The sequence below is a fragment of the Entelurus aequoreus genome, linkage group LG03, assembly GCF_033978785.1.
Source record: "Entelurus aequoreus isolate RoL-2023_Sb linkage group LG03, RoL_Eaeq_v1.1, whole genome shotgun sequence".
NCBI classification, from domain to species: Eukaryota; Metazoa; Chordata; class Actinopteri; order Syngnathiformes; family Syngnathidae; genus Entelurus; species Entelurus aequoreus.
In genome coordinates this window covers 55,051,517-55,064,134 of record NC_084733.1, presented here as the reverse complement: position 1 = coordinate 55,064,134, position 12,618 = coordinate 55,051,517, and the positions used below count along the sequence as shown (strand labels likewise).

At 37.3% G+C, this 12,618-nt stretch overlaps 1 protein-coding gene across 1 annotated transcript; it reads left to right on the top strand.

The window, feature by feature from the left end:
- The first annotated feature begins 7,583 nt into the window (after positions 1-7,583).
- Positions 7,584-12,570, top strand: mrpl35 (mitochondrial ribosomal protein L35). The gene is given in 5 exon segments (XM_062042213.1): positions 7,584-7,629; positions 7,849-7,877; positions 7,879-8,015; positions 12,131-12,275; positions 12,346-12,570. Coding segments are annotated over 5 exon segments (531 nt in total). The 5' UTR covers positions 7,584-7,598; the 3' UTR covers positions 12,535-12,570.
- The last annotated feature ends 48 nt before the right edge of the window (positions 12,571-12,618 follow it).

Below are 12,618 nucleotides of genomic sequence, written 5' to 3'. Positions count from 1 at the left end.
AATTCAAGTATTTCTTTTATTTATATATATAATAAAATAAATAAATATATATATATATATATATATATATATATATATATATATATATATATATATATATATATATATATATATATATATATATATATATATATATATATATATATATATATATATATATCTATGAAATACTTGAGTTGGTGAATTCTAGCTGTAAATATACTCTCCTCTTAACCACGCCCCCAACCACGCCCCCCGCCCCGACCACGCCCCACACCCCCCGATATTGGAGGTCTCAAGGTTGGCAAGTCTAACGATTAGTTTGTTAACCAGATTAATCCCAAGGTTGCTGTGGATTCATTTAGATGATCACAAATAAATATATTTGGGACATGTTCAAGGCAGCCGCCACAGACAAGAATCACACATGTGTGGAAGAGTATGCAGAGTCTGTGTCTGCATACATTCAGAAGTGCATGGAGGATGTTAGTGTAATCAAGAACATCCCCACCCGGGCCAACGAGAAACCCAGGATGAACAGTGAGGTACGTGCAATGCTGAAGGCTCGGAAGAACGCTTTTAAATCTGGCGACATGGTAGCACTTAAAACAGCCAGAGCCAACCTGAACCGTGCCATTAAGTTGCAAAGCGTGTTCACAGTCAGAAAGTGCAGGACTTCTTCCAGAACCCCACGAACACCAGACGAATGTAGCAGGGCATACATGTCATCACGGACTATAAAGCTACCCCCCCCCCCCCCCCCCCACCCCCCTGCCACAGTGACAACAGCATCAGCTTTCTCAACGACCTCAACAAACACTTTGCAAGGTTTGAGGCACTCAACACCACTCCGACGAGGAAATCCATCCCTCACCCTGATGAGTAGCTATTCAACCTGGACACAGAGGATGTCCAAAGAACTCTGAGGAGAGTGAACTCCCGGAAAGCAGCGAGACCTGATGACATTCCGGGCGGGGTGCTTAAGGGATGTGCAGACCAGCTGGCTGGGGTTCTCACAGACATCTTCAACATCTACCTGACTTAGGCTGTGGTACCATCATGTTTTAAGACTGATACAATCATTCCAAGGCCTAAAACACCCACAATCTCCTCCCTCAATGATTATCGCCCAGTGGCACTAACCCCCATCATAATGAAGTGCTTCGAAAGGCTGGTAAAGGAACACATTGTCTCCAAACTTCCCCCCACATTCGACCCATACCAGTTTGCTTGTCGCCCTAACCGCTCCACAGAGGACGCCATCTCCTCTGCACTCCACCTGAGCTTAGTACATCTGGAAGGAAAGGACACGCACGTGCGGATGTTGTTTCTGGACTTCAGCTTCAACACAATCATTCCGCAGCACCCGGTGAGCAAACTGGCCCCCCTTGGATTCAGCACCCCCCCTATGGTCCTGGTCCCTACACACCGGAGCGGCAGCACTTCTGTGTTATTAGCGATGTCAATGATTATAAATATTATGTATCCCCTACTAACTTTTTTGTAATTAATAAAATGAGTCCAAATTCACAAGTTTTGTAATGCCAAGTCTGTACATACTGTATAATCCTAATTATGTTAGGTAGCATGAGGGACGTACATGGGACACATATTTTCTGGCATAAAATACGTGTTTTTGTTTTGTTTTTGTTTTTGTTGTTTTTTAACAAAATTTAAAATTTAGTCTACTCTGTAGTGTTTGTTCCCATTGTATTGGTGTTATTTTATAATCTATCAGAAGATGGAATAAATAATAAACCAAATTACAGGATGTTATGAATGTAATTTGCAGAAAATAGCAGGCTGATCAACCGATCTGCAGCATGACACGTATACGATAGAGAAGAGTGTTCAGCGATGTGAATACAAGTACAACACGTAATGTACGGATGATCAAAATAATTAATACATTTGACAATCAAAGCATGATCGTAATAATCCACATTTTGTATCATTGACATCGCTAATAACACTGAAGTGCTGCCGCTGTCTGGACAAGGCACAGAGCTCCGCCCCCATGCGCGCTCCCGCGGAAAGGGATACAGAATATTTCAGGGATACAGAATTTCGCAGGACACCGGCATGTCTACATTCAACAACCTAAACAGCGCTACTGCGCATGCTCTTCACTACTGTGGCATGCTGAGTAATGGAGTGTTTATGTGACTTAGCTCATAACATCACTATATATCTGCCTTAGCCGGCTAGAAGGCCTTACTGACAACAATTTGTGACCTGATGGGCTCTATCGCAACTGTCTGTCAAATGTTTGTGTCCGTTCACTTAGAGTGCACGGACGCCCGCATTGTTGATTCTGAAGGCCTCGGGCAGATTTCGTACAGCATGGCAACATAAGCTAGTTGAATTCTGATTGGATAAAAACTATATAACCTAAAAACAACAGGGCTGGAAAGAGCATAATATGACATGAAGATATTATTAATACTTTTAGATATTTAGGGAAAGTAAATAAAAAATACTTTTGTCTTTAATTATTATCATGATTTCTGGTTATGTTAGGCCAGCAGAGAAGTGTATATACAGTATATACGTATATATATATATATATATATATATATATATATATATATATATATATATATATATATATATATATATATATATATATATATATATGTACAAGCGGCCGAAATGAGTTTCCTCCGTTGGGTGGCGGGGCTCTCCCTTAGAGATAGGGTGAGAAGCTCTGCCATCCGGGGGTAGCTCAAAGTAAAGCCGCTGCTCCTTCACATCGAAAGGAGCCAGATGAGGTGGTTCGGGCATCTGGTCAGGATGCCACCCAAACGCCTCCCTAGGGAGGCGTTTAGGGCACGTCCGACCGGTAGGAGGCCACGGGGAAGACCCAGGACACGTTGGGAAGACTATGTCTCCCGGCTGGCCTGGGAACGCCTCGGGATCCCCCGGGAGGAGCTGGACGAAGTGGCTGGGGAGAAGAAGGTCTGGGCTTCCCTGCTTAGGCTGCTGCCCCCGCGACCCGACCTAGGATAAGCGGAAGAAGATGGATGGATGGATGGATGGATATATATATGTATATATATATATATATATATATATATATATATATATATATATATATATATATATATATATATATATATATATATATATATATATATATATATATATATATATATATATATATATATATATATATATATATATATGTATATATGTATATATATATATATATATATATATATATATATATATATGTATGTATATATATATATATATATATATATATATATATATATATATATATACGTGTGTATATATATATATATATATATATATATATATATATATATATATATGTATAATATATATATATATATATATATATATATATATATATATATATATATATATATATATATATATATATATATATATATATATATATATATATATATATATATATATAATATATATATGTATATATACAGTGTTGGGTTAATTACTGAAAACCAGTAATGAGTTATAGTTACTAGTTACTTCATTTCAAAAGTAACTCAGTTACTAACTCAGTTACTTACACCAAAAAGTAATGCGTTACTTTGAAAAGTAACTATTTAGTTACTTCTTTTTTTCTTTTCTTTTTTAAAAGCTCCCATTAATGCCCTTTAGCCTTCATTTCAGTACTGTTATTGCACTGGAGAATAATACAATGTGTTGATCAACTTGACATGCATTTGCATCACTGAACTCTGCTAATATAATATAATATAAGCAATGTGGTCTACATACAACACACAAAGACAAAGATATGTTTCAAAGGCCAATTTATTTCAGGCCAGAACAAATTGACAAAACTATTTTAAATAGCTGCAACATAATGGCACTTTAACTTGAACTTGAAGTAGATAGGATATTTGATCCAAGACACAACTTACTTTTAACTAAAATTGTATTTTCTTTGTGCTCGACAAAAGAAAAGTATTGAGAATTTCTCCTTGTTAAAAAAATCTACTTTTGGCTTCGCCTTGATGTCTTGTTAGTTGTTATGATAGTAGCGTTTATGTGTGCGTGTGTGTGGCCCTTTAAGATATGACAGCATGTGGGTGAGGGACGTCAGTGAGTGAGTGGGCGAGAGAAGTGACGGAGCGGCGACAGTGAGTGCATGCAGGTGCTCTCTCTAGCTTGGTTGATGGCTGCGTCCAATAAAGTCACAAAGTTGCAACAAACCGCCGGCCTCGTCATTCACCCTCAGCTGTAAAGACCACTTCCGGGTAAAGTGAAGGTTGTTAGCCCCGAAGGAACGTCTCCCCTGCGCTCCTCAACTACGGTATGGGAGTCCCCCCCCCGCCCCCACCCACACAAAGCACGTACGCCCTTTCTTTCCACCGCAGCGCTGCCACAAAACACACTCAGATCTTCAGTTTCTAGCCGATACTACATAAAAAATAACGTAAAATAACGCAGTAACGCATCATGTAGTAACGGTAACTGAGTTACTGAATATAAAAAATGACGCGTTAGATTACTAGTCACCGCCGAAACTAACGGTGTTACAGTTACTTTGTAACGCGTTAGTCCCAACACTGTATATATATATATATATATATATATATATATATATATATATATATATATATATATATAATATATATATATATATATATATATATATATAATATATATATATATATATATATATATATATATTATATATATATATGAATCCGTGAAAAACATGCAGATTGAAGTACCCAAAATAACCACTAACTGGCGACAAACGCACATTAATTCATTCACCTATTTACGTTGCAGCAGTCAACAAGTCAGAAATATGGAAGTAGAATTGTCTCACATCAACTCATATATATATATCAATTTGATTGATTTAAACTTTTATTAGTAGATTGTACAGTACAGTATATTAATAAATATGCATATATTAATAAATATACACATACAAATGGGATATACAAATAAATAAATAATTTGTATAAATAAACGCATATTTGTAAATATATTTTTGAGATTTGAAAATATATAGAAATAAAATGTATAAATATAAAAATGTGACATACAAACAAATCAAGAATTTGTATAAATAAACGTGTATTTGTGAATATATTTTTGAGATTTGAGGCTTGATTTTGTATTTGTATTTGTATTGAATTTACATATGTGGATCGCTTTATTGCTTTTGTGTCGATGATAAATTGCTCCACAAACCAGATGCACAAATAAATGTGACCTACACACTCCCCTGAACAACCAGCAGAGGGCACTGCAGCCAAGCGGTCTGGGTCACAGAGCAGTATATGCAAAATGCCCGGAGTTCTCTGCACAAAAAACAATCCATGTCTTTACAGAGAGAACGCACAACGGGCCTGAGCTTGCTAACGTTAGCGTCGTATTAGCTAATGCTAATTTATCCAGTTATTCTGAAAGACCGTACCAGCTGCTTATTTTATTGTGACAATGCCGTTTGATGACCTTGTCCCGATGTAGATACTGATCTCTTATCAGGCTGCAGTGCCCTCTGCTGCTTGTTTAGGGGAGTGTGTAGGTCCCATTTATTTGTGCATCTGGTTTGTGGTAGGGATGTCTCATCGACACAAAATGCAAATTCAATACAAATACAAATACAAAATCAAGCATTTCTAATTCAAATCTCAAAAATATATTTACAAATACACGTTTTTTTATACAAATTCTTGATTTGTATGTCACATTTATATTCATAAATTGTATTTGTATATATTTTCAAATCTCAAAAATATATTTACAAATACGCCTATATTTATACAAATTATTTATTTATTTGTATATCACATTTGTATTTTTATTTGGATATGTATTAATATATGCATATGTATTTAATATCATAATTGATATATATAAGTTGATGTGAGAGACAATTTTACTTCCATACATAAACGATCTTTAATAATATATATAAGACACTTAAAGTCCCCCAATCTTGTCACTTTAACTTCCATCCATCCATCCGTTTTCTACCGCTTGTCCCTTTCGGGGTCCGCGGGGGGTTTCAAACACCTATTTATTTACAGCCATTGCTTTCTGAAGCGTATGAGGGGTCAAAAACAAGTGCCAACATTCATTCAGCAAGGCCACTAAGCAAAACCGGGAGTACAAGTTTCCCCCCCACGCATTGCAACTTCCACAAAGGCTGTCAAAATAAAGCGCACTGGTACAATACAATTGTCAACTTCCTGTCAAGAAAACATGCAGGGAAAACCCTCCATCCATCCATTTCCTACCACTTGTCCCTCTCGGGTCGCGAGTCTATCCCCGCTGCATACGGGCGGAAGGCAGGTAATTAGTCGCCACCTCATCGCAGGGCCATCACCGATAGAGAGACAACAATCTTTTGTGGAAAATTATGCAGCTTACAAAATAAATGGTATACGACCACACGAATATCATGCACCTTGCTAATGGACATTTGTTTTTCTCAAAGTTGAACATTTCAGAAACAAATGACAAACGAACACTGCAGAGGACACAACACACGAAATTCTGTAGTATTGAGGGACAATACTACAGAAATAAAACTTGGATAAACCTTCAGAATAGTCAGTGTACAGCTTGTATAGCAGTATTAGGTTTACTACCCACTGAAAATTAGTTGACAATGTATTGTCTAAATAGCTAGCAACGCAAGTGATCCCCGGGATTATGTTGCTTGCCTGGTCTGGGGCTGCATGAGTGCAGCTGTGGTGCTGCGGTTCATTGGGCAAAACATGAATTCAACATGAACTGTGACATTGTGAAGCATGGCGGTGCTCACACTAAATATTGAGTCTTTAGACACAGTTTGCACAAAAGCACAAGGGAAAACTGTACATTATTTACTTTTATTAGCTGCCTATGAACATATACCATAATGACTTCTGGTCAGTGGATTTCATGTATCCATTAGTGTCCATGTTTATGAGATGAAAATGAAAGTCTGGAGGGGGCTGGAGCCTAATTGGCTCCCACATTGGTTGTGAGTGTGACGGTCATGGCAGCAGTGCTTCATTTTTATTATTAACGTTATTGTCATAAAACCTGGCTAGATAGAGATGACAAATGAAGACACATATGTATGTTGTTGATTCAGGAGAACACATCTGAGCCAGCCTAATAACATTTATTATGCAAAACTGTAACCTTTTGTTGTAAAGAGGAAGATAGAGTTACGGTAAAATAATTTTAAAGTAATCTGTAAACAAATAATACATTAATAAATAATTTACTATTGATTTGTTGTATTAAAACTCTTCACCATGTGTGTCTTGAACTCATCCCGAACATAATTAGCAATATTAAAACCTGCCAAATTATGGATGGATAGATAGATATATAGATAGATAGATAGATAGAGAGAGGAGAGAGAGAGAGAGAGAGATGAGAGAGAGAGAGAGAGAGAGAGAGAGAGAGAGAGAGAGAGAGAGAGAGAGAGAGAGAGAGAGAGAGAGAGAGAGAGAGAGAGAGAGAGAGAGAGAGAGAGAGAGAGTGCACGAAGCACAATAGACGTCACGTTATTCCGTTACAACCGCTAGATGACAGCGGACGACTCTGGTGAAAGCTAAGTTTGTCCCTACGAGTCCGTGTAGTGACGTCACACACCAGTGGAAAACATGGCGGCCGTCCTGGCGAGGAAGGTGTCGGGTATGCAATGTGACACTTTGACTTTTCAGTTATCATTTAAATGTGTCTCAGTAACAATACGTTCAATTTTTTTTCATGTTGTTTTAACTTGTCGAGTTAGGCAATCAAGCCTTTAAGCAGGCAAATCACTCACGAGCGAGCTACCAAATTGCGGCGAACTAGCTAGCTAGCTAACTGCATATCCTTCCTGTGTTGACATGTTGTCCTTGTGCTTGCCAGGACTGCTGAGGCCGCTCTCTGTGTCTTTGTTGCGCCCGTACACCGAAGACTGCTCAACTGTCTAACCTCACAAGGTCCCACGCCTCTGTGCATCTCTTCGTTTCCCGCTATCCTCACTCCTTGTCGGCTACAAACTGTCTCCTACCTCGATGTGGCCTCCTCCAACGGTACAGACTTTTGTCAAGTTGCTGCTATAATGATGCCAAGTTGTCATTGTCACAATTATCTTATTTATTTCAGCTTTAATGTGTATCTGTTATCATATGCGTGATATATTGATCATCGAAAATGGCTAAAATGACTTAGTATCAGCAACTCAGATTTCATGACGTGATAGTTAGCTAGATCCCTCATATGATAATGATCGAAAACTAAAAATAAACGAATGCAACAGGAAAATGCTAAACAATTTAAAACACTGCACGAGCTAAAACAAAAATTCAGCAAATGCCAAATACAACTGCAGTAGAGAAATGCTGCAAGCTCACAAAACGAAAGTTAGCAGGCTAACAGGTATGAGACCTGAGGGATGACTGTCTGGAACTGCACTTTTTTAGCAATTTTGCCTCTCATTCACAATTCCTATGTAAGACAAGAACACATATGTTTTTCTTGTTTTAGACATTCCAAGTCGTAATATACTGCCACTATGAGGTGGCTAACAATGCAGCTCATGGGAGTACACTATTGTGCTCATCAAGCCCTCAAAACAGCCAACAATACTCCATTTACTATTCGTGACCTGAATATTAACCAAGTTTAGCCATATTATTATTAAAAGTGCTAATGCAGACAACTATTTTAGTGGCGCCGTAATCACAGAGAGCTAACTAACGTATGCTGCTATATTGACATATTTAGCCGGTCTGATGCTGCATCGCCTCTGAGCTGGTGAATGGTAATTCTAGATTATAAATCATGCCTCTCACCTGTGGCCATAAACCAGATGTCGCTCAACCTTGACATTCAAACCGAGAGATGGCAGGAAAGACACGAAAATACGCTGGTTTGTGGGACTTTTTGTTTTTTAACCTTTAATGAGTATTATAATGAATTCTTCATCTAAACGTGACAATATAAACATCCCACCAGTCGGCATCCCAGTGAGAGCAGACATTGTACATTAAGTGATTGGTTTATTATGTTTGTAGTTCTTGTTGAGCACTACTGCTGCATGATGCTTAGTGTTTGTTGTTGAAGAAAAAAGCAAACGTTCAGATGCGTCTGTGAAAATAATACGCCGCCGTATGCTTAAAATGAGCAAAATACGTAAATATTACATGTTATTATGAATGTCTGTTACTACATTACATATTTACTTACAGCATGTATATAAAACATTGATGGAGGTTTTTTAGAGTGCTTTATAGGCAGAATAGAGCGACTTTCATTGGCTCCATTGTTACCTGACTTTTGCTAACGTTTATTTACGAGTTAGAATGCATAAGAAAATAAAACATGTGTGCTTGTCTTACATGAGGATTGTGAATGATAGGCAAAATTCCAAAAAAGTGCAGATGTGAACAGGAGCATCAACTGCATCTAAATGAGAAGGCATTCATTTCAATTGAACAAATAATAGCGCTAACATGATAGGCGGTGAGTTAGTACCTGTTGTATTCATATGACGTGCTAGCGTTACTGCTGCTGGGATGAGATCGGAGCGGTTCAAAAACGTGACTTTCATTTATAATTATTGCATGCTGTGTGTTCAAATGTTTCAGCATATTGCTCACATGTCCTCCTTTTGATGAAATAGGAGCCTTATAATTATTACAAGTAGTGCTGTTGCAATCTTTTCTTGTAAAATGTTATTGTTTGTTCCGACCAGGCGCCGCCATTTTGAAATCTGACGTCACTACGCACGTTGCGTAATGACGTCATCCACACCCAGAAGAACCGTTAAGAGAATCGCTAGACAAAAGGGCAAGCCATTACAAGAAATTGATATGCTGGTAACTGGTTCTGAACAAGAACTGGTTTTCGATTACCATTTGTAACTCTAGTGATAGCAAATTTATGGAGAACATTTCGTTGTTGTCATGCTCCATCAAAAATAATAATTTTTGATGGGTTTGGATGTTCAGAGAGTATGGAACTGTGCAAAATCTTAATTCTAAAATCCCAAAGAATGTGTTTGAGTTAGGTGTTATACGGTATACCGGTACTAGTAAAGTACTGCAATACTAATGAATAGAGATGTCCGATAATATCGGCCTGCCGATATTATCGGCCGATAAATGCTTTAAAATGTAATATCGGAAATTATCGGTATCGTTTTTTTAAATTATCGGTATCGGGTTGTTTTTTTAATTTATTTATTTTTATAAATTAAATCAACATAAAAAACACAAGATACACTTACATTTAGTGCACCAACCCAAAAAACCTCCCTACCCCATTTACACTCATTCACACAAAAGGGTTGTTTCTTTCTGTTATTAATATTGTGGTTCCTACATTATATATCAATACAGTCTGCAAGGGATACAGTCCGTAAGCACACATGATTGTGCGTGCTGCTGGTCCACTAATAGTACTAACCTTTAACAGTTAATTTTACTCATTTTCATTAATTACTAGTTTCTAGGCAACTGTTTTTATATTGTTTTACTTTCTTTTTATTCAAGAAAATGTTTTTAATTTATTTATCTAATTTTATTTTATTAATTTTTTAAAAAAGGACCTTATCTTCAACATACCTGGTTGTCCAAATTAGGCATTTTTAAAAAAAAAGGACCTTATCTTCAACATACCTGGTTGTCCAAATTAGGCATAATAATGTGTTAATTCCACGACTGTATATATCGGTATCGGTTGATATCGGTATCAGTAATTAAAGAGTTGGACAATATCGGAATATCGGATATCGGCAAAAAGCCATTATCGGACATCCCTACTAATGAATCATAATCGATCCTATACTGCCTCTAAAAAGTACCAGTTCTGTTTTTTTTAACAGGCATCACGTCATGTCATGACATTGCTGGTTTTACAAGCAGAGGAGCATGTTCGACAATGCACAATCACGGAGTACTTACAAGCAGACACAGTGTGTAGACAGAAAAGGGAGAGTGGATGCATTTTGGCTTAAAAACTAATAAAGGTGAAGTTATAACACTGAAACGCTGCTCAGCAAGAGGTGCTTTAAAACATGGCTAACTAGTTAGCGGCTAACGTCCATCCGCAGTCGGCAGTGTTTTAGCTACTTTTAATTTACTAATCCTCGCCTCCATGGCAACAAATAAAGTAAGTTTCTTACAAGTATCATCCCTGCAGGACGAGGAATAGCAAAACATGCTTCACTACACACCGTAGGAGGATACAACATCTCACTGGCGTCACCGCTACCAACCTACCAAAAAAAATAAAAATCATATTATGTTTACAAACTCAGGAAATATGTCCCTGGACACATGAGGACTTTGAACATGACCAATGTATGATCCTGTAACTACTTGGTATCGGATTGATATCCAAATTTGTGGTATCATCCAAAACTAATGTAAAGCATCCAAACAACAGAAGAATAAGTGATTATTACATTTTAACAGAAGTGTAGATGGAACATCTTAAGACAGAAAATAACCAAATATTAACATTAAATGAACAAGTAGATTAATAATCAATTTTGTACCGCTTGTCCTTTATAATTTTGACAAAATAATAGAATGATAAATGACACAATATGTTACTGCATACGTCAGCAGACAAATTATGAGTCTTTGTTTGCTTACTTACTACTAAAAGACAAGTTGTCTTGTATGTTCACTATTTTATTTAAGGACACACATTGTTCCTGAATTGCAATAAGAAACATATGTTTAATGTACCGCAAGATTTTTTGTTAAGATAAAGCTAATAATGCCATTTTTTTTAGGTCCCCTTTATTTAGAAAAGTATCTAAATACATTTTGGTGCCGGTACCAAAACATTGCTATTGGGAAAACCCTAGTTTGAGTGATTACCATTTTTGCGTGACGTATGCTAGGCTTCGATGCCATGGAGCATGTTCTGGAAAGAACACTACTTTTATGCAAAGCGACCAAGATAACCAAACTTTGGGGAACAGACTGAAGTTTAAAATCAGCAGACCTGTACCTTTGCAGGGTTTAATAACAATTGTATTAATTCAGTGTTTTTTTGTTTGTTTGCCCTGTCTAAGAAAAGGCATCCATAATCACTTCAGAATCTAATCAGAATCCAATCGTGGGTTGGCCAAAGATTTCTACCCCTAATAGTAATTTGAATAAAATCAGCATCTTTTCTAAATGTTTTGCAGGGCCTCTGCTCTCATTGCCCCCTTGAGTCAGCAGCCCATCCGAAGTTTGACATACTACAGTGTAAAGAAGGGCAAGAGGAAGTCTGTCAAGTCTGTGACACAAAGGTTCATGAGGTTGCACTGTGGCCTGTGGATTAGGCGTAAGGTCGGTTCTCTCGGACTTAGCGCACACACTTTAGTTGTTCATTACTGATCTTTGATCCCTCTGTTTAAAGGCTGGATACAAGAAGAAACTGTGGAAGAAGAAACCTGCCAGAAAAAAGCGCCTGCGGGAGCACGTCTTTTGTAATAAGACACAGTGTAAACTTTTAGATAAAATGACATCACCCTTTTGGAAAAGGAGGAACTGGTTTTTGAATGATCCGTACCTGAAGTACCACGACAGGGTAAACCTTAAACTGTAATTCACGTATTGTTGAATAAATGTTATAATCCCACAATAGGACAACCTTGTTGATTTGCTGCACTAGTACACACACATCAAAACA